The 27,418-nt window shown below is 40.0% G+C and overlaps 1 protein-coding gene across 3 annotated transcripts in view; it reads right to left on the reverse strand.

Moving 5' to 3' along the window:
- The window catches only part of GRM7 (glutamate metabotropic receptor 7), a 966,696-nt gene extending 964,132 nt beyond the window's left edge, over nucleotides 1-2,564 (reverse strand). For all 3 annotated transcript variants that reach the window (XM_066351400.1, XM_066351399.1, XM_066351398.1), the window contains exon 1: nucleotides 1,804-2,564. In XM_066351400.1, the coding sequence (XP_066207497.1) occupies nucleotides 1,804-2,322 (519 nt within the window). In that variant the 5' untranslated portion in view covers nucleotides 2,323-2,564. The remainder of the gene's footprint in view (nucleotides 1-1,803) is intronic.
- Nucleotides 2,565-27,418: the final 24,854 nt, after the last annotated feature.

Genomic DNA, 27,418 nt, shown 5'->3' on the forward strand with positions numbered 1-27,418 from the left:
GTGAATTGCCCCCCTGGGATTCTCTGATGATCTCTGACCTCACTCTCTCCGCAGCGCTGCCCCCTCAAGTTGTCTAGCTCTGAGCTCAGGGATGAAGAAAGCTTCTGCGTTTTGCTCTCAACAACCCAAGCTCTTCCTGAAAGCACCAACTCAGAGTGAAGACTGTCCCCAAAGCACTTTTGGGTTTGCAAACATCTAGGGATCTCCATGATGGCATCCTCAGGAGGTGTTCCGGAGGCTCAGACATCAGAGAGGCTGTACCAGGCTGCAGCCTTGGAAGGCACCCCTCCTTCTGGCGCAAAAACAAACTTCCCACTCCCGGGAGCTGATGTGGTGACAGCTTGAATCTCACAAGGAGTCCCCTCCAGAAACCCAACACCACTAGGAAAAGCACCTAATGGAGAGCCAATTCTTTAATACGGGGAGCATAAGGGCCCCAGAGTCGCTGGAACATCTGGAGAAGGGATTACTTGGGTCTGGGTCCTAGCCGGCAGGAGAGAGCTGTGCATTAGGAAAGGATCATCTCAAGACAAATAAACAAAAAGCTTGAGATGGGTGTAGAGAGGGAGAAAAGAGGCAGAAATTGAAAGGGAGGAGGGAAATAGAGGGGGAAAAGCAGGGAGAAAGAGGAGAGAGAAACAGGGAGAAACAAGGGAAAGGAAGCCACAGTCTCGCAGACCCTGCAACTCAATGTCTGAACCCCAGAGCCGTTCATCTGTACTCAAGGCAGCTCAGGAGCCAGGGGGCAGAGGACGCGGGCACGGCGGCGCGGGAGCACTGCGGTGGAACCCCCCGCTCCGCTGCCCCGTCGCCCTTCCTCCCCTCTCGCGGTGGCCCTGCGGCGCCCGGAGCCGGACCGCCGGGCCTTGCTCAGCGCAACCCTCTCACTGCCCTGCTCCAGGCGCCTTCTACCCCGGCCCCGGGGATCGTCCCAGGAGCCAAGGACTGGATTTGGGGGCTGCGATAGGGAGGTCGTGGGAAAGGACGGGCGGAGGAAGGAGGCAGCGAAAGCGATTTTGTTTCGCAGTTAGCATGAGCTCATCTCTGGCTCCGAAGTGGCAGGAGTAGAAAGCTGATCGCCCAGCTCCTGCCAGTGGCTGGACTGCAAATGCCGTTTAGACGGTGCAAACATTTGCTCACTGCAAATCACCAGGGGGTCACGTCTGCGGGGGGCATCTCCCCACTCGGGGAGCGTCCCCGTGCCTTCCACCCAGGCCCTCGCGGAGACAGGCTACAGGTCGGGGAGTCCAACCAGTGAGAGGTGGGTAATTAACGTCCACATGCAGGTGAAGACCTAGCCCTCAGTTAAGCAGTGCTTCTCTAAGCTCTTCGCGAACATTTCCAAGGCAGCTGCGGCTTGCCAGGCGGCCTGGGGCTGGGAAGCCGGGGAGTTGAGAAATGCCCGGGTTCAAGGCGTCTTCTCATCTTTCCATTCCACGAGCCTCGCCGGCTCTCACTGGAGCCCGGCACTTTTACAAGCCTGGTTTCGGACCATATTTCACTCTAATACAAACCCATTTAAATCATCGCCTTGTTTTTCGCAGATTGCTTCTTGTAAATGGGGCCATAAATCCAGGATGTCAAGCCGGATGGAGTGAGGCGCGGACAGGGGAGATGGGAGGGAAATGGACAAGCAGGGAAGGCACCTCCTCGGGTGGGGTGGGAGGGGTTCGGCAGGGTCTCCGGGGCGGAAACGCGCGAGGCTGACCTGACCCCGTACCCCTGGAGTCCAAACCAGCTTTTTTAGGATTAAAAGCGCGGGAAGGTACGGCGTGCTCTGCCCCTGAGGGAGCGCCTCCCTACCTGGAAAAGCCTCAGGATGTTGGCTACCATGATGGAGACCGAACTCCCCGAAGCCCCAATCACTCCAACTACTTTCTCCGGCTTGACGAAAACTGGAGGTTCGCCGTTCGTGCAGCGCACGTCGGAGGTGTCCTTCTGGATGAGCGCCTGGACGAAAGTGAGCGACTGTTCGAGCGCGTAAGTGTCCCTGGAACAAGTGTCCAAGATCCGCGCGCCCAGCGTCACGTTGGGCAGCAGGTTGGGATCGCTGTTGATTTGGTCCAAGGCGTAGAGCATCGCTTCCAGCCTGTGGATCCCGTTCTCCCTCTTGATGTCGCCGCAGGGCACTCCGCTGGGACCCTTGGCGTGCACAGGGAACAGCCCCCCGAGGGTGACGTCCCCCTCGATCCGAATGGAGTGCGGGGCGTACATCTCCTGGCCGCGCGCCGCCGCCGCCAGCGCGCACAGGAGCACCTCCAGCACGCAGCAGGGGAACTTCATCAAAGTCAGGACGCGGAGCAGCTTCCCCAGCTGGACCATGCTGCTCCGGCTGCTGCTCTGGCGGCGGCGGCGCCGGAGGGGACGGTGGCGGGCTCGCCGGGGTCCGGGCCCCTTAAGGTGCGCTCCTCCAGGGAAGCCCAGGGACTCCGGCTGGCACGGAGGGTGGGGACGCCCGGGGAGGGGCGGCCGGAGAGTGTGGGGGGTCCCGCAGCGCCTGCCAGCTTGGGGCGCCGTGCGCTTTCGGGTCCGCGGGCCGGCGCTTGGCGCTGGCGCTCTCCGGCTTGCCGCTCGCGCTCTTCAACAGCCCAGGACTGGGGAGAGGGCACGGATTGCTATCGCTTTAAATGGTCGTTGGGCTCCCTCTCCTCCTCCCACTCCCTCCCTCCCTCGCTAGCTCTCGGTCTCTCCCCACCCTTCCCAGTGCCCGCCCTCCCCACTGGTTTGCATCATCACGCAGGGAGGGGCTGCGTGCTGAGGTAAGGGCGGGGGGTTGCGGTGGGGGGAGCGGGTGCGCGGCCGGGGAGTGTGGGGGAGTGCCGCGACTGGGAGTTTCTCGGTCCCCAGGGAATCTAGAGGCTGCAGGTCGCCGGCGAGGGATGAGCTCTTGCCCTCATCTCGCTGTGGAGAAGCCTCTCGATCGCCCGCTGCACTCACACGCACGGTGGCATCAGCCCTAGGATGAGGCCGGGAAGTCTGGTGCGGACAGCTCCCAGCGCGGAGGTCCGCAGCCCCGGGGGTTCGCCCCGGGAGAACGCCGGGAGTATTAAGGTGGGGAAAGCAGTGATGGAGGACAAGGGAAAGACCCGTCTCCACCTCTGATCCGTCAGTACCAGTTTTTCCCAAGAAAAACGTACATACACACAGGAACCCGATTCATGACTTACAAAACCTTTACCCAGAGACTTCTCGGGGCTGGGCACTGGGCTGTCCTGTACGGAGACAAGCCCACGAGGAACGTCAGGAATGGAAGTACATTCTTAGTCTTCAGGTTTACTGGGGCCGGAGCCGGGTCCATTAACCCAAGTAGCCACGAAATCGGTGATGGAAACCCCAGACTCGCCCCCGTTCCTTTCTCCGAGAGAGATGGAGCAGCTGAGATGGAACTGTGCAGAGCGCACTTTCTTCTCTGGCGCTGACAGGTGTAAGGCTGCCTCCTACCCATTTCCAGTCGTGCTTCTGGGCTGGTGACAGGTTTCCGAGGGCAGGAAACAGCAGAAAAGAGGTGCGAGTAGGAGGAAGAGAGAGGGGCCAACCGGAGTCTCCTCCGTTATTCGGGGTGCTATTTTCTCTCTTTCTCTGGCTGGAGATGCGGGGGCAAAGTTAGGAGGACAGAGCAGGTTGCATATCAATTAAGAAACTGTCTTTCAAAGGTGTACCCGCAGGTCCCGCCCAAGCTTGGCCCTTCAAAGCAACAAGTGGCCTTAGTTACTATAGAAGGGAAGGTGACAGCTCTGTCCTTGGGGACCAGTGTGGGCTTAGGAAGGTTAACTCAGCTCTTCATGAGGATTTCTGTTGGAGTGCAGCAAAACTATACCGAACAGATTTGAGGGTAAGAGAAAACCAGAAACAAGACTATATACTTTTTGTTGTTGTTAATGTACTAAAGAAAGATGTATTTGTACACACACACACACACAAAAGTCAGTATAAAGGTAATTTGTTGTTTCTGCCACCAACTATACCTGTGTATCCCTTGGCATTTCTGTTCCCATCTGGATTTTAGTCTCCCCATCTGTAAAATGATGAGATTGAGTTGAATTCTCTACCTTTTAATTCCAAAGTTCATTAAAATAGGCCATGTGCCTTTGGCCCTGTTGCTCTTTAGGCCAAATACTCTGTTGCTTTATATATAGGAGGTCAGTTTTTTGATATCCAAAGAACATCACAGATATTTCCTGATATAGAAGACTTTTTTCTTGACTACCATCTATCCCTCTTTCTTTTAAGGCAGGTTGAGTTCATCAATTTCTTTTTGGATAGGCTCTTTTTCCAATGTTCCACTACTTAAGATTTGAGAAAAATAGACATCACTTCCCATAATCCAGACTTAGCTTGTCAGAGCGTGGGATCCTTTTAGCTAAAGTGATGATGAGAGTAAGGATGAGAATGGAATTCATCCCTGGACTTCACTGAAGTAACTAAGGTAGTAACTAACACAGAATTACTACTATCCACAGACAATTTGTGTAGGAGTTGGGAAAAGGAGGGGCCCCTATCCTCAACACACTTTAGGTCTTTTGGAAAATGTTATATTATTCTGATTTTATAAGAACAACGTTTTACTGACTTCTTCAAGAAATTAGTGCTGTAACTAATATGCGAATATACCCATGTATACAATGTGATTATCAATTACTAGATGTGATACTCTGCTACATAAGTGTATACCTTGCACAACTTTATGCTGTGATGGCCCCCACTCCTTCTTGCCAGTCCTGGAGCTGAGGGTAATCCACCTGTAGCTGTGCCAGGAACCTCCATATGAGAAGGGAGATATATGATTCCCATAATAAGGGATACGAGAGAGGGAGCAGGAAGAGAGAAAGAGGAATGGGGTAGAGATAAGTAGGTGTCTGATCAAATGATTTGAACTCCTGGATTCAGCCTTGTCTAAAATATTGCCTCTGCATTTTTTCCATTATACAGATATAGTATTTTCTTTCTCTTGTTTGAAAACAAAAATCTTTTAAATGACCTGTTCCAATACACTGGATCAAAAAGGGTGAAACAGCTGAAATAGATAACTGATTAAAGTATCATGATCAATTTTGAAATGATAGAAAGAAACAAAGCAACAGAACATAAATACTATAATCTGAATATTTAGGCATCAATATGGCAGGCTGTATTTGAGAGAGACTGTATCCCAATTAAGTTTTAAATTCAAAGCTATTTACTAGAAACGTCTTGACAAAATGATATTTGGAGAGCTGGGTAGTATCTGATATCACTTGATTGTATACCTGCTCATGCCTGGCTCCATGTTCTACTCTACATTTTCACCTCATATCCTGTGATTGCTCAACAGATATATCTTGGCTGACTAGTGGATGCTGCCCTACTCTCTGTTCTCTTTCCTTTGCTCATTCTCCCCAAACATCTGGCAGCAATCATTACCTTCTTCTCATTGCAGGCATCTGTGTACCTGTGTTATTTCCCCTGCCAGGTTGTAAGATCCTTGAGGGTAAGGGTTGGATATTACTTATCTTTTCTCTCGGACAATGTTTAGAATGCTGTTTTGTACCTAAGAAGCACTCATGTGTTGAATGAATCAGAACTGGTTTTGCCATTCCCCCTGTCTTTATTCGACAGTGACTAAAATATAAAGTGGCAGAGCAGAAAATAAAACTTACAGACCCAGACAACAGTGTGGGAGTGGAGAGGATGGATAAGGGTAAAGGAGGCAGAGATGGTGATGGAGGGAGACTTGACCTGTGGTGGTGAACACACAATGAGATATATAGATGATGTATTATAGAATTGTGCACCTAAAACCTGTATAATTTTACTAACCAGTGTCACTCCAGTAAATTTAATAGGTTTACAAATACTTTTGTTTAACAAAAGTTTTGCCTAAGATCGAAATACTCTAACCTTAAAACTCTTGATTAACTCTACAGGAAGGCTTTACTTGTTTCTTTCTGAGCCAAATGTCCATTCCTGGACCAATAACTGGGCCATTGCCATAGACGGCTGAGGAAGGTCAGAAGTCAGGCACTATCACACCTGAACCAAAAGGAAAGAATTATCTGTCACCAGATAAACAGAGAAATGGTACATAGGATTGGAACTTAATAGGTGACACCACTTTTTTTTTTTTTTTTTGAGACTATATGAATGGGAAATCTTTGTGTAAGAATGGTTCATCTAAAACTGGGCGCATCATTGTTCTAGTGTTAGAGTTATTGGAGAAGAATCTAGTTTTAGGTACAAAAATGATACATTATAAAATGTGTCCACAGGTTTGGTTCTGTGCTGTTAGTAATCTGTCCTTCTGAAGGAATTTAAAAAAAATATGTAACTCAAGTTAAGGGATCAGTCCTAATTTCTATTCTTATTATTGTGTTTTCTTAATCATCTCAGTCTTATTTATTTTCTTTGTTATTCCTCCCTGTCCATCATCTTCTGAAGAAAATGTCTCCACTTCCAATTCCCTCTCCAGTTTGTAATCGACAAAAATGTCCTCTTTAATTGTAGCTCTCCTTGTTGCTAATCTACTCGGGCTATTCTTCGTCCTTCATGTCGATCTTCATCCATAGCTTCCTGCCGCCGCCCAATCTTACATTTGATTTGCACTAATAACTGAGGGTCACTTTTTATTGGAAAGACAGAAAGAGAAAAGATTTTCTAGTTCATCTGTTGTGACTTTCTGTCATATGTATTTTTAGTAGACAACTTGTGTCACTCAGCATCTGTTTTCTAGTACTATCTTGTTAAAAAACTAATTCTCCACATCCCCTAAGTTGATAGGGGGTAATATGTTCCTGCTATTTCTATGGTAACATAACCAGCCATTCCTATGTGAAAGAGCCCCTTTCAATGTCCATGAGTTGAGATGGAGCTGTCAACATTAATGCCTCACATACCCAAACCCAATTGTAGGCGCACATCAAGGGCTGGCAGAAATGATCACTTCCTTCCCCTGATGAGGCTGAGTCATTGAAGGATAGGTCAAGAACCTGCAAGCTGATGCTCTGATACTTAAAGAGAGCAGAACTATTCATTTTGAATTCTTATCTCTGAGGATAGAAACTTGGACTTCCAGCAGCTATCTTTCTCACCACATGAATAAAGCTTGTCTGAGAGTAAAATCAGACCACCTGGCAACAGATAAAAGACTCAGAGGTAGATCCCTGATGAGGCTAACTTACACCCTAGATCCAGCAATCCCTGAAGCTGCTTTGCCTTTGAACACTACATTGTGGCACCCAAGTGTATTCTATTCTTTGCTTAAGCTAGTATTTAATTTGTGTAGGGTCTTTCAAAATTGAGGATGCTAATTTAGATTGTTACTACTAAAGATAATCAGATAATTAAAAAAATAGCCACTGATTGTTATATTCCATGAGCATGAACTATAGAAAGTTTAGTACTCTATGACATGGAGTGTAACAGAGTTAGCTCTTGATGTGGATCCAGACCTTGAGCATATGATATCAAATGACAGTGACTTCAAATGGTCAGTTGAGTGAGAAATGAAATTAAAAATTAGGAAGGCTTAAGTATAACTAATAGAATTTTAAATTGTCTTAAAAGCACAATTTTTGTTCATCTCATTATAAATACATCAATAGCATCAGTTTTTATATGCATTTAACACATATAAAATATATAGGAGATAATATTTTACCTATCTAAAGTTAGTAGTAATTCTAAAATAGTAGAGTTTGCTTTATCATTGGGAATAATCACACCATTGTATTCTCTAGACCTGCTTATGTATGGGCATGGAGGCATTGGAACCTGCTGGTTGAACCTCATGGATTTCTTGAATTAACCATGACCAGTGTGAGCAGGTTATTCTTTTTCATTGAGCATCTACTGTCTATTGGGTACTAGAATGGGCAGTTTACAGGCAGTGACTCATTTAATCTCTGAGTCAAACCTTTAAAAGAGAGACTACTATTATTCTTATTAAAATTTTACATAAGAAATAATTATAATGGCTAACACATCTGGCACTTAATATGTCCCAGGTTGGCACATGTTGATTTCTTTAAAATCCTCATAATAAAGCAAGAATTTATTTAATCCACAACATATATAAGGTAAGTATTATTATTATTATCACATCTATTTTTCAGATTAAGAAATTAAGGCTCAGAATTTTTAAGAAACTTGCCGGCCCTGGCCGGTTGGCTCAGCGGTAGAGCGTCGGCCTGGTGTGCAGGAGTCTCGGGTTTGATTCCTGGCCAGGGGGCACAGGAGAGGCGCCCATTTGCTTCTCCACCCCTACCCCTCTCCTTTCTCTCTGTCTCTCTCTTACCCTCCCACAGCGAGGCTCCATTGGAGCAAGGATGGCCCGGGTGCTGGGGATGGCTCTGTGGCCTCTGCCTCAGGCTCTAGAATGGCTCTGGGGCGAAGGGGCAGAGCATCGCACCCTGGTGGGCATGCCGGGTGGATCCCGGTCGGGAGCATGCGGGAGTCTGTCTGACTGCCTCCCTGTTTCCAGCTTCGGAAAAATGAAAAAAAAAAAAAAAAGAAAAGAAACTTGCCAAGGTCATAAAGCTAGGAAGTACCAAAACTCATATTTGAATCCAGAATGTCTATCTCCAAAGTCTATATATTTTAACTATTCTACCACATAGATTGTGAGTACAAACGCAGAGCTCACACCCATGTCTAAGTTTAGTAACCATGCATTTAACTACTATATTCTATTGCCTGTCTGTGTATTAGACACTTATCCTTAACAGCAGAGTGTTTCTAGGATTATTCTTCCTGGGTGAAGCAAGTTAAGGGCATGTCCAGTGAACAACAGGTAGTCATTTGTCCAAATTCTGCTTTCTGTCCGTATCAACAATCATGTGCACAGTACATACTAGGGGTAGAGTAAATCTGTTTTCAATCAGCAATCTAGGTTATTATGCAGCTGTGAGTACCTCCACTGTACCACAAGCTGCCTTGTCTTTGCCAGGACTCTCTCCCTGTGTCATGTTCTGTTGGAGTTACTGAGCTGTCACTAATGACCGAATTGCTCCCTCCTCCTAAACCCTAAAACTGCCAAGTACAACACCTGCTGGAATCAAGTTAAAGTTCAACATCTCATTTGGAGTGAGCCAAGGGCATACCTTCCTTCCTTCATGGTTCCCGAGAATCCCTTTCATTATGGTATCAGTGTAATCTTTATCACAGTCTACCGAGGTATGATATATTTTAGTAAATATTATTTGAGCATTTTATATTTTATAATAGGTCTATTTTCATAATATCTAAACATGTTCATCCAAATGAACTTTTGTGTCCTTCAATACATTCAACAGTTGTTATAAATCTATTGTTAAAATGTTCAAAATATTGGACAGTTCTCTCTGTCTAAATATTATATGTCTTATAAGACCAAAATATACATATTATTAATAGTAAAAAAAATATTCTGTAGGATAATCACTAATGTTCTTTGTAAGCCTTGATTTCTTTGTGATATGGAGTGATTTTTCATGATTGTAAATGCTTTGAAATTATGTAACACAAGTTGACACTAGTGTCTTAGCCATATAAGTTCTTTATCCTATAAAGATATTGATTTTTCAGTGCCTTAGGACACCCTGCTCCCATGAAAAAAAAAAAAGCATAAGAATCGGGGTTGAGTCCCATATCTGCTGGGGGAAAGTAGCAGTAAGCTCTTGTAGACATTCATTCAGCCAATCAGTCTCGATTGAGGACTTATGCTCCTAGCCATGATGAAGTAATTGGTCCCAGACTTTCCCTCTCATTGCCAATTATTAGAAAGTTAGGATATATTAAGAAACTTTTTAAAGACACTGGCAACCAGCAACTTAGGATGGTGATCGTGAAGGAGAACTAATGAAGAGAGCTCTATGAATGTCCTGACTTTCTGCCTACTGCTATTTTTCAGACCCAAGCTAAGCATGAGGAGCTTAGCTTTTTCAGACCATTCACTAAGTTGAGGAGACAGAGATCAGAGTTTAGGGAGGCCGAGGAGGATGTTATTTGCAGAGAAGAGTACAAGACAGTAGTTATTCAAAGAAAGAGGGCCAGAAATCTGTATTGGGGTCCCTTGAGTTCTGGCTCAGCAATAAACTGTGAAAATACAAAAAAGGAGCTGGGACCCCAGGAATATAACAGCTGTTGGGAAAATGTAACAGAGCTCACACAGAGGTGGGAGATGAGGGAGTTTCTGACCCACCAGAGGGGAGAAATCTTTTTGAATACTCAGAGTATTCAGCAGAAATGCAAGAAGGTTAAATTTTAGTTGTAGGGCTAAATATCAAGTGGAAAAAGTCTTAAAAACAAACCTAAAAAGGATCAAACTGATCTGCAAGTAAGGTGATGACTGCCAAAACAAAATTTAACACTTTTTAAAAGAGGTTACATTTAGACTGTATAGAATCCAATAAAGATTGTAAAGTATATGAAAAAGTAGGGGATAAAAAGTAGTCAATAAAACAAATATAACAATGACAAATTTTGAAAAAAGCAGGCAACTACAATAAAACAGTGTGGTACAGAATTCCAAAATAGCTCCCATGATCATATTACATTACATGGTGAATGGTGTTCTGCAGATTTAATTAAGGTTATTAATCAGTTGACATTGAGAGAGATTATCTAGGTGAGCCTAACCTAATCACATAAGTTCTTTAAACACAGATACTTTATTTTTTTTTTGGCTGGCTGAGAAGAATTCGACAAGAGGAAGACTCTGTTGCTGAAAGGAAAGAAGCCACATGGAAGGACCTGAAAGTAGCCCTAGTTGCTGGATGACAGCAAACAAGAAGACAGGGACATCAGTCCTGCAGCTGCAAGGAATGGATTCTGCTAATAACCTGAATAAGCCTCGAAGTGGATCTTCCCCAGAGCCTCCAGATAACAGCCCAGCCTGGCGAACACTTCGACTTTAGCCTTGGGAGAGCCTCAGCAGACAACTGAGCTGAGAGCCCACCCATACTTTTGTGTGACAGAACTGTGAGATAAATGAGTGTTGTTGTAAGCCAATAAATTTGTGGTAGTTTGTGACACAGCAATAGAAAACAAATATAAACAGCTCCTGTAGATATGTTCAAGAATTAGAGGGAAACAAACAAATGAGAAGTAAATTATATAAAAAACAACCAAATGGAATGTCTGGAGCTGAAAAATACATTGTCTGAAATTCACTGCATGTGTGTAATAACAATTGCACAAAAGAAAAGAAGAATAGATTAATGAACTTGAAGAAACACAAAAGTTGAATCAAGATTAAACCATATATTGTTCCATAAACAAGTCTCAATACATGTAAAAGTACTGAACTCATTTTGATAATAATGGCATTAACTTATAAATCGATAATAAAATATCTGAAAAATCCCCTAGTAATTGAAAATTAAATAATACACTTCCAAATAACTCACAATTCAAACAAAAATATCCAGATAAGTTACAAAATGTTTTTAAATGACTGATAAAAAACACCTTGCCAAATTTTGTTGAGTGTAGCTAAAGCAGATTTTAGGGAGAGATTTATGGCTTAAATCCTTATGTTAGAAAAAAGTATATTTAATTCAATAATCTAAACTTTGCATTAAGAACTGGAAAGATAAAAGGAATTAAAACCACAGTAAGTAGGAAGAAAGAATAAAGAGCATAAATCATTGAACTAGAAAGAGCAAAAGAAGAGAAAAATCAACTAATACCAAAAGCTGTTCTTTATAGAGACTAATAAAATTGAAAATGTCTAGCTGAATAGATTAAAATAAAAGAAGACAGAAATGAGCAATATAAAAAGAAGAAAAAAACCATCACCCTAGATCCTACATTCTTGAAAAGAATAATAAGGAAATGTCATGAAAAGTTTATATCAAAAAATTGATAACTAAATACAATGGACAAATTCCTTGAAAGACACACTTACCAAAACCAGTTCAGAAAAAAAAGAAAATATAAAAAGGTTTATATCTGTTTAAATTTAATTTTGATTAAAAACCTTCTCAGGTATTGCCTGAGGCTGGTGGTAGAAATTGTAATTAACTGGAAATGGGAATAAAAGTTCTTATTAGGGGAATAAAAATGCTCTAAAACTAATTTATGTTAATAGTTATACAACTTGGTAAAGTTGCTAAAAATGGTTATATTATAAACTTGAAATGGGTAGATTTTATAAGTAAAATATATCTAAGTAAAGCTGTTTAAATAAGATAAATAAAATTATATATGCCTTCCCACAAAGAAAATTCCAGGTCTGTATGGCTTCCCTGGTGAATTTAATTTAAAAAAATTAATAAAAATATCAATTTTACACAGATTCAGAAAATAAAAGACCCTGATTGGTTGGCTCAGTAGATAGAGTGTTGGCCTGGTATATGGACATTCCAGGTTCAATTAACTCTCAGTCAGGGCACACAAGAGAAGCAACCATTTGCATCTCTTCTCTCCCCCTCCCCCTTCACTCCCTCTTCTCTTCCAACAGCCAGTGGTTTTATTGGTTCAAGCATCACTCCTAGTGCCGAGGATGAGTTTGTTGGCCTGAGTGTATCAGCCTCAGGTGCTAAAAATAGCTTGCTTTATTTGAGCATTGGCCCCAGACAGGGATTGCCAGGTGGATCCCAGTTGGGAATCATGTGGGAGTCTGTCTCATTATCTCCCCTCCTTTCACAAAAAATAAAATAAAGAAAAAAGAAAATGAAAGAGAAGGGAGCAGAAATAAATAAAATTATACAAAACATATATTTGTTAAAGGACTTGTATATAAAGAAAATTATACACATAGAATAAAGAATATCTATGTTCACTGAATACACAGAAGACAGTAGGAACATGAAAAGATGGTCAACACTACTAGTTATCAGGTATAAGCAAATTAAAACTACAATGAGACCTCATTATCTATTAGAATGGCTAAAATTAAATGACCATTTTAAGTGTTGACAAGGATGTAAAGGAACTAGTACTTTTATGCACTGCTATTCAGAATGTGCAACGGTGCTATTACTTTAGAAAACTCTCAGTTTCTGCCTGAGCAGTGGTTGTTCAGTGGATAGAGCATCAACCCAGGACAAAGAGGTCCCTTGTTTGAAACCCTGAGGTCGCCAAATGAAGCATGGTCTTGTTGGCTTGAGTGTGGGCTTGCCAGGTTGAGCATGGGGTCACCAGTTAGAGCATAGGGTTGCTGGCTTGAGTGCAGGATCATCAACATGATCCCAAGGTACCTGGCTTGAGCCCAATGTTGCTGGCTTGGAAGCCCAAGGTTGTGGCTTAAGCTCCCACCCCCAGTCAAGGCACATATGAGAAGCAATCAATGAACAACTAAAGTGAATGCATCTACAAGTTAAGGCTTGTCATCTCTCTCCTCTTCTCATTCCCTTCCTCTCTCTCTCATTCTCTCTCTCTCTCTCTCTCTAAAAAAAGAAAGAAAGAGAGGAAGGAAGGAAGGAAGGAAGGAAGGAAGGAAGGAAGGAAGGAAGGAAGGAAGGAAGGAAGGAAGGAAGGAAGAAAGAAAGAAAGAAAAAGTCAAGAAAAAATAATAGCAATATATCATATTTTTTTTTGGCTGAGAAGATGGATATAGATGAAGTGAAGTGGTTACCAAGGGGAGGGAGAAGGGGGATGTAAAGAGGACAAATATACGGTGAAAGAGAAAGATTTGACTTTGGGTGATGAGTAAACAATATAATCAACAGTTCAAATGCTATAGAAGTGTTTGCCTGAAACCTATGTACTCGTATTAATCAGTGTCACCCCATTAAATTTAATTTCTAACAAAAAAATGGAAAAAAATTAAAAAGAACTCAGTTTCTTATAAACATTAAGCATACACTTACCATGCAAACCAACATTACTGTTTCTACTCAAGGAAATAAAAATGCACATCCACAGAGATTTCTGTATAAATGTTATGGCAGTGTTATTCAAAATAACTACAAAATGAAAACAATCCAAATGTCCATTAAAAAGATAAATACATTGTGGTACACTTAATTCAGCTATACGAAGACACAAATCACTGATATATACACCATAGATGAATCACAAAAATGTTATATCAAGTAAAATAAGAAAGACCCAAAAGAGTGTGTGTCATGATACCTTGTACACAGAATTCTAGCAGAGTCAAAATTAATGTATAATAGTAGCAGATAAGCCATGGTCTAGGTATAGTGAATGGATTAAGTAAATAAGAGTATAATGGACCTCTCCAGGGTGATGGAAATGTTCTATATCTTGATTATGATGTTTTTATTATATAATGTTTTATGCTTAGTTTATGTATTTATAAACATCAGTCTAAGTCTACATACTTAATATGTGTACATTTTTGTTTATTTAAATAATCTATCAATAAAGTTGATATAAAAGGTTAAAAATATCAGGATATGGGCAAACTATTAAACTCTTCTCTTACCTGTTTTTATCATCTATAAACTGAAAAGATTTTTTAAAATCTGAGTTTGAACAGTTCTTTCATTTCTAATTACATGCCATGACTTTTGTAATTGTTGTTAAGATGTAAACTTGCATAATGTCTCCTCATGAACTATTACAGTTCTACTTGTGTTGCTTCTTATAAAGCTTTACTTTTCTCATAAATCTAACAGTTATTAATGTTATAACTAAGAGTTTCAAAAAGGCATTTACAAAAGCACTTTACAAACCTCTCTTTGCAACATTGATATAAAATCTTACTTAGGATGTTAAGATCACATTTGTCTAACCTGACTGGGTGGTGATTCAGTGGATAGAGCATTGGCCTGGGATGCTGAAGACCCAGGTTCAAAAACCCAAGGTCACTGGCTTGAGCACAGGGTTGCCGGTTTGAGCATGGGATCATAGACATGACATGGCTTGAGCACAGGGTTGCTGGCTTGAGCCCAAAGTCATTGGCTTAAGCCTGGAGTCACTGGCTCAGCTGGAGCCCCCCACATCCCCCCCCTCACCAAGGCACATATGAAAAAGTAATCAATGAATAACTAAGGTGCCACAACTATGAGTTGATGCTTCTCATCTCTCTCCCTTCTTATGCGTCTCTATCTCTCTCACTAAAAAAAAAGATAAAGATCACACTTGTCTCACTCCTACTTCAGGTCCACTCTTTCCTGAGAAACCCTGGAATATAAAATACCACTTGCTTTTCTTGCTTTATATTTTTTCTCTTAAGAAGGTGGTATCCATGATTTTATCCAGAATAGTCTTCTTTATGCCAGGTTTGTCAAAGTCATGTCAGGCTTCTTCTCATATTTTTAAGGGATTTTTTTAAATTTTCTACATTAAATTTAATGGGGTGACATTGATCAGTAGAGTGCCTAGGTTTCAGGTGAACATCTCCATAGCATTTGAATGGTTGATTACATTGTGTGCTCATCACTCAAAGTCAAATAATTTTTCTTCTCTTCTGTCACACACTCAGAAGCTGTTGGTTCTTTGTAACATTTTAGAATTCATTCCTTTTCTTAGGAGATTTACCCACATTTTTACTTATGGTGTAAGGTTCATCTTTATGTTTCTACTTATTGGACAAGATTTTAAGTCCATAGAGTGGCAGGGATGCATTTCCTAATTACTTCATTCAGGGAAGATATATGAATGGTTAGATAGCCAACCTATAAAAAGTAACCTGGTAGAATCAAGTATAGTTAATCACACAGCCATTTACTACCAGAGCATTTCAAAATTGTGAGATACGTCTGCTAGATTGGGGCACTTCTGATTCAGTTATAACTGAAAGAATTCTTTAAAATCAAAATATTTAATTAAGAGAAGCTAAAAGATCTTTAGGAGGTCAATGGAAATGTTCTACATCTTGATTGGGATAATGGTTACATGGGTAATATATCTGTTAAAAGTAATGGATTAACACTTAAAATGTATGCATTTTCTACATATATACATACCTTGAAAAGGTTAATAAACATTTTCAAAGAATAACTTTATAGTTGAGAAACATATCAAAAACTACTTCAACTAGGTGATCAAGGTTAAGGTTATTATATTATCAATGGTGATAATCCATGTTAATATAATAGTATATATGCTGGATGTGATGTGATAAAATTGATACTTTACTGTTGCAGTTTTCCTCTCCCAAACCCATAATCCCATTCTAATTGTGGGGAAAACATCAGAGAAATCCAAAGTGAGTGACAGTTTGCAAAATATCTGACCAGTACTCTTCAAAAGTGTTAATGTCATTAACAACAAGAAAAACTGTTACTATTAAAAGGAGCCTAAGAAGAAATGACAACTAAATAATGTGATGTCCTGGATGGGATCCAGGGACAGTAAAAGGACATTAGGCAAATACTAAGAAAATATATGGTCTTTAATTAACAATGCTATATCAACTTGATCATTAATTGTGACAAATTAATGTAAGAAAAAGCTACTAATAGAGGAAACTTCATGTGGATATATCAGAACTCTGTAATATCTTTGCAACTTCTCTGTAAATCTGAAGCTCTTCACATAAAATGAAAAAAATTAAATTATTTTGAATGCAAGACATGTATATAAAATATATGGGAGTTCGTTTATGTCCATGAAGTGGGCAGTGTTCGGGTGATCATATAATTCACTGTCCAAATCTGGCCATTTTCTGGAGTAAAAGGGCATTTTATTAGTAATTATATTGTGACAAGAGACATAAACAGAAATGTATGTTCACCTTAAGTACAAAGTCATATTAAATATTCAAGTTCTTGTTTCACACTTCCTGTGTTTCAATTCAATCTCTGCCACTTGCTCATTGGTTTCATTACTTAATTTCAGTGAGCATTCTTTGCAATGTGAGAAGAAGAGTACTATTTACCTCATAAAGATGGGAGAATTATGCAGCCCCATGTTTATTGCAGCATTGTTCACAGTGGCCAGGACATGGAAACAACCAAAAAGCCCATCAATAGATGACTGGATAAAGAAGATGTGGCACATATACACTATGGAATACTATTCAGCCATAAGAAATGATGACATCGGATCATTTACAGTAAAATGGTGGGATCTTGATAACATGATATGAAGCGAAATAAGTAAATCAGAAAAAAACAGGAACTGCATTATTCCATACATAGGTGGGACATAAAAGTGAAACTAAGAGACATTGATAAGAGTGTGGTGGTTACGGGAGGGAGGGAGGAAAGGGGGAGGGAAAGGGGGAGGGGGAGGGGCACAAAGAAAACTAGATAGAAGGTGACAGAGGACAATCTGACTTTGGGTGATGGGTATGCAACATAATTGAACGACAAAATAACTTGGACTTGTTATCTTTGAATATATGTATCCTGATTTATTGATGTCGCCCCATTAGAAAAATAAAATTAAAAAAAAAGATGGGAGAATTAAATGAGATCATTAAAGAGCTTACTTAGTAAATAAATGGCACATAATCAATTCTCAATAAATGATAATAATATTTGTGCATATATAAACATTAGTAAATTTTTCTGAAACATGCCTATGTAATTACACTGATTCTCTACACTAATGTGTCCTCTTGATTTTTATCCTAACCTAGTGGTGATCCTATGAACACTTACTCATTAAGTATTAGCTCAGATGTCACCTAATAGCTTCCAGGTCCCACTCAAGATGTGTTAGGAGACCTAAGGACATCTACAATAAGGATGATGAAGACTAACATTAATAATGACAATAAATGACAATGACTACACAGCTGCTTGTCCTTTAGATAACTCCCTCTCTCTTTTTTTTATCTTAGTGGTTGGTCAGCCTCATGGCCCCAGCATCCAGCTACAGAAGTGGAACATGGAACAGGCTGAAGCTCATCCACTTAGATACAGAGATTGGTCCAGACATGAACCTAAGATGAAAGCAGAGTCAGTCAGTGTCATTTAGGGAAGATGGCATGAGACTCATGAAGTCTACTAATGTTAACTTACACTGTGGAAAGATATCCCCCAAAGATAGAGAAAACCAACTCAGAAGCAAACAAAATTAAGAGGTAGCAAGAAAGACAGAGTTCTGGTGCCATGATATGATCTCCTGAGTCTAGCCATGACTGAATGCGTCCCCCATGCAAGCTTTTCCCCCTACTTAAGCTAGTCTGCATCGTCTTTTATCTGTCACAACTGAAGCCAGTAATAGAGTAAATTTCCACTTGCATTCTGCACTAACCTAATCTGCAATAGCTATCAGAGTTTGCATGATTTTTTCAACTGTTTCTTTCCTCCCTGGACCAAAATCTCTAATACAGTCTAAAGTCCAGAGATTTGGTCTTCATCGAGTCAGAATCCTCCCTCTTGGTAGATGATTTGTAAATGTTGTAAATGATAAGTAAATCATACAATTCTTATGCAAGTGAATAGAACTCTTGGTCCTCCATCATCAGAATTTACAAACAGTAGGTGAATAGAAGGACAAAGTTACTGGTTTGATTATGGACATTTTCCTCCTCCATTATCGTCTCTATTTCAGTCTGTTATGAGGTCATCTTTCTCTGATGCCTTGCTTGTCCTTGAGAATCAGGCTTGCAAGATAACTTGCATGCTTACTCTTCATGTTCATTATTCCTGCACTAGGTGTTCATGAGACTTTCCACCCCTTATTGGTATACTGTTGGTCTTTCATCTTGATAGCTGTCACTTTGCTATGTCATTGCATTTGCAATTCCTTTCCCACATTTGCTCGATGAGAATATTCACTGTACTCTGCACACTTTCACCAATTTAAGTGATAACAACAGAGACGATATGAACCAAAAGAAATAAAAAAGGTAATTTTGTTGACTCTTGTCATTGGATGTCCAAGGGGGAAGCACTAGCTTCGGACATAACTTGATCGAGGTGCTTAAAGAAGTCATTGGCTCTTTGTCTTTCAGGCTCTATCTGCCTTTGTATTTTTTTGCATTCTGGCTTTGTTCTCTCCTGTTGTGGCCAGGCTCTTTGTATCTGCAGGCAAGATAATCACAGTCCCAGCCACCTTACAGGATAGTTAAAGGTCAAAATCCAAAAGTAAGAATTTTTTTATACCAATGACTATAGAGCAAATATAAAAAATATTATAAAGGCTATCTGATTGGGAAAAACTGAGTCATGCTTTGCACAAACAAGTGATCCACCACTGTCGTGAGGGTGATTCCACACTGGAGATAGCAGTCACTCACTCAAAACAAAGTCAAAACAACTAAAAATAAACCAATAAGTAACTCCTTTTCATTGTATCAGTGGGAAGCTACTTTACAGATCTCCTTGGTTTTGGTAGTAAGAGAATAGGTTTAAGATGGAGAATGCCATAGCCTACTCCTCAAAACAGCCCTTTCTTCATTCATGACTTTTTCTATTTTCCACTTCAAAATACATTCAGGTGTCAAATTAGCAAGCATTAAAGAACCCAATCCCCATCACTGTGCTCTGTGCTAGAGTTTGACTGCCTTGTCCAGGCAGCAAAATCAAATATTTAACTCCTATCTGCTCATTATTTGGGGGGCCACATAAAGAGGTTAGTGAGAATTGAGCTCTATGAAATGACAATTTTGAATATTTGTGTTGGCTGACCACACCATATCCACCAAGCATACCATCAGCTCACATGCAGCCCACTTCATCACTCTATGCTAAGCCTTGACTCCCACACTTGCCTCGCTTTTCACAGCCCCAACCTTCTTCCTTAGGATTTCTGAAATTTCTCATTGTACTACTTAAAATTTTGGAACAAATGTCCATACACAATTACTAACAGATGGTAAGATATCTTAGGTTAGGTCTCTCAATTCCAATCTAGATTCTACATTATTAAGATGAGTGGTTCTCACCCAGGGGTGACATTGCTCCCCCCCAGTGGATATTTGACATTGTCTGGAGGCAGTTTTGATTGTCTTGACAGATATCTCTCCAATTATCTAGCGAGTTGAGGCCAGGGATGCTGTTCTACATCTTGTAATACACAGAAGAGCAAAAAACTATGATAGCCCCCAAATTCCAATAGTGCTGAGGTTGAGAACCCTTATATAGATTAACAATCTCATGCATTTGACAAAATTTTATTTTATTATTTTAATTCTTTATCACTTCTGATGTTCATATATACTCAAACAGGTGAAAAAAAAGTATATGAAGGCAAAATTCATGAGGCAAGGATAATCATTGATGAATTCAATCCTCTTTAGAACCCTTTTATTTCATTTTATCAATCTTTTAAAGCCATCATGTCCTGTTATGGTGTTTTAAGTGGGTTCTCAGATCTTTAACAGAATAAAGAGAAATAAGAAGCACTACGCACTAAAGCTCAAGACACCATAATCCTCATTCCAGTTATGTCTTTTACTTGAATTATGACTTAGGAAAATCATTTTATCCTTTAGAAACTAATTTGGCACTTTTTATTATGAAAGATTTAGATTAAATTATTTAAAAATTTTAAATCTAATAAAGAAGATTGCTATATAAAAAGAAAGGTGGGTTAACCAGGGGAAGGGGGATGTGGGGAGGGATGGGGGGAAGGGAGCAAAGAGGGACAAATACACGGTGACAGAAAGTGATTTGACTTTGGGTGATGGGCACACAACACAATCAACAGTTCAAATGCACAGAAACATTTACCTGAAACCTATGTACTCTTATTGATCAATGTCACCCTATTAAATTTAATTTTCTAAATTAAAATTTTTAAAAAAGGAAACCTGAAGAAATGCTATGGAGGAAGAAACATCGAGGAAGCAGGAACCTACTGATTTAGCTCACTCCTCTCACCAAAGTGGTTCTGGAACTGGGACTCTTCTAAATTCACTTCACAGAGCTCAGTGAACTCTATTTTCCTTTTCAGCTCCAATGTTTAATGACTAAAGCGGAATTTATCTGCCCTAGGCCTTGTTTTTCTTATACTTTGCATTAAAGTTTTACCTAATAAAATAATCAAGTCTATCCTCTTAGATACCATCATGTAGTAACATTTCAGAGATAAAAACAAAGAGAGCTCTTTGGGAATTATTCTCATACTGATAATCTCAACCATAATGCCAATCTAGTACAGGTGACATTTTTGGCAAGGGTAGCATTTTGTTTCTGTCAAGTTACATGTGAAGATAACTTATTCAAGACTGACCTAAAAGAGACAGCTCTAAAATGCCAAACTGCAAAGCAAACCATGTATGAGATGGGGCCAGGCAAAGGCAGATGACTCCCTACAGCATTAATACTGAATTAAAAACAATTATTTAAAAAAATTACAAAACAAAACTTTAGTGTTAACCAGTGCATTCTTCTAACAATGTTTACACCAACATTTCCTAAGACGATTTTGGGATCCTAGCAAATGAACATCAATATAAGACCAGCAAAAGTACTTGCTAAAAATGAATCCATCTTTTTTTTTTTTTGTCCAATTTGCAGGTGTATAATTATTCACACTAACTTCTTATGTTCCTTTCCATTGTATGGTATCGGTTTTAATGTCTCCTCTTTAATTTACAATTTTTTTAAAATAAATTTTTATTAATGTTAATGGGATGACATTAATAAATCAGGGTACATATATTCAAAGAAAACATGTCTAGGTTATCTTGTCATTAAATTATGTTGCATACCCCTCGCCCAGAGTCAGATTGTCCTCCATCACCCTCTATCTAGTTTTCTCTGTGCCCCTCCCCCTCCCCCTAACTCTCTCCCTCCCTCCCTCCTGCATCCTCCCTTCCCCCACCCCTGGTAACCACCACACTCTTGTCCATGTCTCTTAGTCTCATTTTTATGTTCCACCAATGTATGAAATCATGTAGTTCTTGTTTTTTTCTGATTTACTTATTTCACTCCGTATAATGTTATCGAGATCCCACCATTTTGCTGTAAATGATCTGATGTCATCATTTCTTATGGCTGAGTAGTATTCCATAGTGTATATGTGCCACATCTTCTTTATCCAGTCTTCTATTGAAGGGCTTTATAAGACCTGAAACAATAAAGTACATAGAAGAAGACATAGGCACTAAACTCATGGACCTGGGTTTTAAAGAATATTTTATGAACCTGACTCCAATGGCAAGAGAAGTGAAGGCAAAGATAAATGAATGGGACTACATCAGAATAAAAAGTTTTTGCTCAGCAAGAGAAACTGACATCAAAACAAACAGACAGCCAACTAAATGGGAAATGATATTTTCAAACAACAGCTCAGATAAGGGCCTACTATCCAAAATTTACAAAGAACTCATAAAACTCAACAACAAACAAACAAACAATCCAATAAGAAAATGGGAAGAGGACATGAACAGACACTTCTCCCAGGAAGAAATACAAATGGCCAACAGATATATGAAAAGATGCTCAGCTTCATTAGTTATTAGAGAAATGCAAATCAAAACTACAATGAGATACCACCTCACCCCTGTTAGATTAGCTATTATCAACAAGACGGGTAATAGCAAATGTTGGAGAGGCTGCGGAGAAAAGGGAACTCTCATCCACTGTTGGTGGAACTGTAAAGTAGTACAACCATTATGGAGAAAAGTATGGTGGTTCCTCAAAAAACTGCAAATAGAACTACCTTATGACCCAGCTATCCCTCTACTGGGTATATACCCCAAAACTTCAGAAACATTGATACGTAAAGACACATGTAGCCCCATGTTCATTGCAGCACTGTTCACAGTGGCCAAGACATGGAAACAACCAAAAAGCCCTTTAATTTACAATTTTATTTGAATTGCCTCTCCTTTTCTTTAATAAGTCTAGCTAAAGGTTTGTCTATTTTGCTTATCTTTTCAAAAAAAAAAAAAAAACAACTACCTAGCTGCTAGTTTTACCTACTATTTTTATTGTCTTTTGAGTCACTATATCATTTATTCCCACTCTGATCTTTATTTCTTACCTTATGCCAACTGTGGGCATAGTTTGTTCTTATTTTTCTAGTTATTTGACTAGAAAACCTATGTAAAGTTAGGCTGTTTATTTGAAATCTTTCATTTTCTTAATATAGGCAATTATCATTCTAGACTTCCCTCTTAGAGCTGCTTTTGCACTATCCCATAGGTTTTGGTATGCTCTATTTTGATTTGTCTCTAGAAATATTTTATTTCTCTTCTGATTTTTTCTTTAGCCCACGGATTGTTCCTTTGCATGTTGTTTAATCTCCACATAACTGAATTTTCCAGTTTTCCTTTTGTAATTGATTATTAGTTTTATACTATTGTGGTCAGTAAATGTACTTCATAGGATTTCAAGATATGGAAACAACCTAAATGTGCCTCAACAGAAAAGCAGATTAAAAAAAATGTGGGGAAATATAGGTATCAATATCTATATCTGTCTATCTATCATCTATCTATCATCTATCTATCTATCATCTATCTATCTATCTATCTATCTATCTATCTATCTATCTATCTATCTATCTATCTATCTATCATCTATCTATCCATCTATTTATCTTTAAGATTCAGCCACAAGAAGAAAGGATATCCTGCCATTTGTGACAACATTGTTGGACCTTATGCTGAATAAAATAAGTCAGACATAGAAATGAAAATACTATATAATCTCATCTATATTGAAACAGACAACAAAATGGTGGGAACCAGGGGATGGGATGGGAGGGGAGATGTTGGCCAGAGTAAAAACTTCCAGTTGTAAGATAAATAAATTCTAGGGATCTAATATAGAGACTAGTGATTATGGTCAATAATATTGTGTTATGTATTTGAAAGTGGCTAAGAGAGAGTATCTTAAATTTTGTTATCTCTTAAAATAAATGAAAATGACATGATGCAATTCAGGGGTTAGCTAATCAATTCATGATATACAAATGTATCAAGTCCAAGTGTGCACACCCTAAAATTATACAATATTATATGTTCATTATATTCCTAATCCTAAAGGTTTCTTTGCTTCATGCTTTCTCTTCTCTTTAATCAGCCTTACCAATTATATTTCAGATTTTGTTAGATCTTTCCTTTGTTGCATCTTTCCTTGCTGTCTTTGTAAAAAAAAATAAAATGAATAGATTCTGTTGCATGGCTCTGTCATTATCTGACTATATGCCGGACTTCAGAAGTGCTTTATTTACATCGAAACTTTAAACATATTGAAATTGCAATACTTTCATCTTCAAATCTGATCAGACTTAATTTGGGGTAGGAGGGATTCAGGCTTCAACTCAGATAGGATTTCTTTCAATCTATCATATGGATGGTCCTTAAAGACATTAAAGGAAATGAAGTAAGTCAGACAGAGAAAGATAATACTGTATGATTTCACTTAAATATGGAATCTAAAATATCTGAATTCATAGAAACAGAAACTAGAATGGTGGTTACCAGGGGCAGAGGATGGGGGAAGTGGGGAGGGGTTGGTCACAAACTTCCAGTGTTAAGATGAATAAGCTCTGGGGATATGAGGTACAACATGGTTGTTATAGTTAATAGGAATGTCTTTTAATATGTGAAGTGACATTTTTACAATTGTGTTACCTTGTAAGTTTTAATGTGAAGAAATGTATTTTTATGAATCTTATAGACAGGTGTTATAAACTTGCTAATGAATTGTGTCCCATCTCCCCTCCCTTCATCCTTTTCCCAAACCCGTATAGGAGAAAACAAAGGTTATAAGCTTATGCTGTGATGTCAGGCTTTTTCCCCACCTATGTATAATTAAGGGTATATAACCAGCCCCTAGACTATTATAGATGCACTCGATTTGGGACTGACCCATGTAAGCTGTATATGGCTGGAATATTTAATAAATTTCGTCCTTTAATAAAACTCTTCAAAACTTAAACAAAAAAACAGGTTAGTATATTTCAAAGTTGCTAAGAGAATAGATTACAAATGTTTTCACCACACACAAGAAAATGGTAATTATGTGATTTGATGAAGATGTTAGCTAAACCTATGGTGTTAATCATTTTGCAATATATAAATGTATCAGATCAAGACATTATATACCTTAAACTTACACAATGTTACATATCAATTATGTCTCAATAAAAATGAGGAACAAATTTTCCAAAATGTCTGCTCTTTCTCTTCTTTCTTTCTGTTAGTGTGAAATATCTCAGCTTTTTCTTTTTATTCCACAACAAAATGTCTTAAGTGACATATAGAAAAATAAACCCAAAATGTATTCTTTAAAAAATTTATTTTAGAGGAGTGACATCATGGAAATGGCGCCGTGAGCAGCGCGTCCAACAGCTCTCCCCTAAATCACAACAAATTTATCAACTAGAAACAGAAAAATCTATCCTCGGAGCATTCCGGAATTCCACACAAACTGATAGCAAAAGGACTGTTATCACTTGAATCTGAGAGACGAGGGTGTGGAGGAAGCTACCGCAGGGACGTTCATTCAAGCCGCGAGGAAGTGCGCCTGTGGTGAGTTAGCCCACACTCGGGAGCCGCGAGCCGCCGCGAGCCGAGCCGCCGCGGGGCGCGCGCCCGGTCAGGTTGCAGAGTGAGCACCGCTTACGTTCCCAGTGGCCCGCGCACTACGAGTGAGAGTCGCCAGCCACCGGTGCCCGGAGCACCCCATTTGCGCGCGTGCCCTGGGCATTCCACGCGTCCAGAGCGCCCTACTGGCCCGCACACCCAGGGGGCCCCATTATCCTGCGCCTGGTGCGATCCAGCCGCCAGTGGCAGGGCGAGCGGGAGAGGCTTGGGAGATTCTCTCCGTGGGCGGGGCACCGCACCCAGCCATTCAAGCTAACAACCAAGCGTTGGGGGAAGGGCACGCGCAGGCAGCCTAAAATACCTTCGGGAGCACAGCTGCGACCCAATCACTGAAATTAGCTTAACCCATGAAATCTGCGCACCCTCGGTTCTAATTGATAAGATCTCTCTCAGTTCAGCGACCCAAGACAAGAGGCATGATATTTTTTAGTGCCTCTCGCTAAAGGGGCGGGGGCAACTTCTGATTGATAGAGCCTCCATATTCAGGGATAAACGCTAACAAGAAGGACTTGGCAGATAATAAGATCTATACTACACTAGTCGCAAGCAGAGACTAGTGCCTCTTCTTCCCAGCAAAAACAGGCTACAAAGTGTGGAAAGCCTGGGTTGAGAGGTCCAACTGAATGATAGGCGCTGAACAGTCACCTTGACAACAATTGACTCCCACCCCCGCCTGATTACACTGGAGGCCCTGACTGCCAGAGCCTTTCCCAAAGCTTTGCACTGAGTGGGGATAGAGTGGGGATTTCCCAGCTCTTTGAGCCTCTTACTCCCCAGGCAGAAGCAGTGGCAGCCTTATAGCTGGATCACCAAGCTGCTAATTCAGAAAGGGGGGACTAGGAGAGAGAATCCAGGAAAGCAAACTCTCTCATCATTGGACCCTGCAAACGCCAACAAGCCTTGACTACCAGCAAGACTAAAGCCAAATTATATGACATTGCCATAGAATCCCATCAACTGCAAATCCCTACCTAAGTGTGACACAGGGGCAGAGCCTGGGGTACAGAGTCACCGACCAGGAAGAGGGAGAGAAAAGAAAAAGGAAGAAGTTAACCTCTCAAAATCAAGAAAAATCCACAGACTTTACAACTTGTTCCACTAATTCTTTTTTTGTTGTTGTTGTTTGTTTCTTCTATCTTATTGCCTTTATTTCCTCCACCTCGGTCCTTCTATTCTCTGCCCATCTTATGCTTCCCTTTTCTTGAACTACACTACCCATGAGTGTTACATTTTATTTCTCTTCTTCATCCTCACCCTCCTTTAAGGTTATACTCCAAAACACTTAACTCTCACTCTCTCCTCTTTTGTTTTTTTTTGTCTTGCTTTATTTTGTTTTTTTTCCTCTTCCTATTTTATTTCTTCCTTCGTTTTTCTCTTTTTCTTATTTTTTCCTTTCTATTCGTTTTTTCTTTTCTCATTTTACTTTCCTCCTATTTAATCCTCAATCACGAACAAATTAGTTAATTTGGGACTCAAGGCATTTTTTGGCTTTATTTTTCTCTTATGCTTTTGTTTTTATTTTTTTTCTTGTTTGTTTATTTTTGTGGCATTTTGGGTCCTCCCAACCCAAGGTCTCCATTGTATTTAGTCTTCGCTCCACTTAATACAACAGATTTTTACTTATTATTTTTATTTTTTTTCTTCCTTATTATTCTTTTTTGGTCCTTTTTTCTGGTTCCCTCTTATCCCTCTCATTATATCTCTTAGTTGACCATCAATTACAAGCAAATCATCTTATGCTTGTCTAAGATTTTCTTCCTTTTTTTTTTCTTTTTCTTTTTTTTTTTTTTTTTTGCATTTAGTAGGTCCCTACTCCCTTTTTTTGCCCCTTGAACTCTTCACCCCAAATCAGGCCCTCCATTATAGGCACGATATTTCCCTGAGGAGGGGAGAGGAGGGAAAGAGAAGAAAGAAAAAAGGGGAAAATAATAAATTATTACTGTTTTTTTTTTGTGGGGTGTTTTACTTTTTTTTTTTTTTTTTTTTTTTACTTTTTACTCTTTATTAATTCTAATTAGTGCTATCAACAAGACCACCCTCAGATGCCGATAAGAAAGAGGAAATCGAATATTATGGATACAAAAGAAAGAG

This window comes from Saccopteryx leptura, chromosome 10 (genome assembly GCF_036850995.1).
Source record: "Saccopteryx leptura isolate mSacLep1 chromosome 10, mSacLep1_pri_phased_curated, whole genome shotgun sequence".
Lineage (NCBI taxonomy): Eukaryota > Metazoa > Chordata > Mammalia > Chiroptera > Emballonuridae > Saccopteryx > Saccopteryx leptura.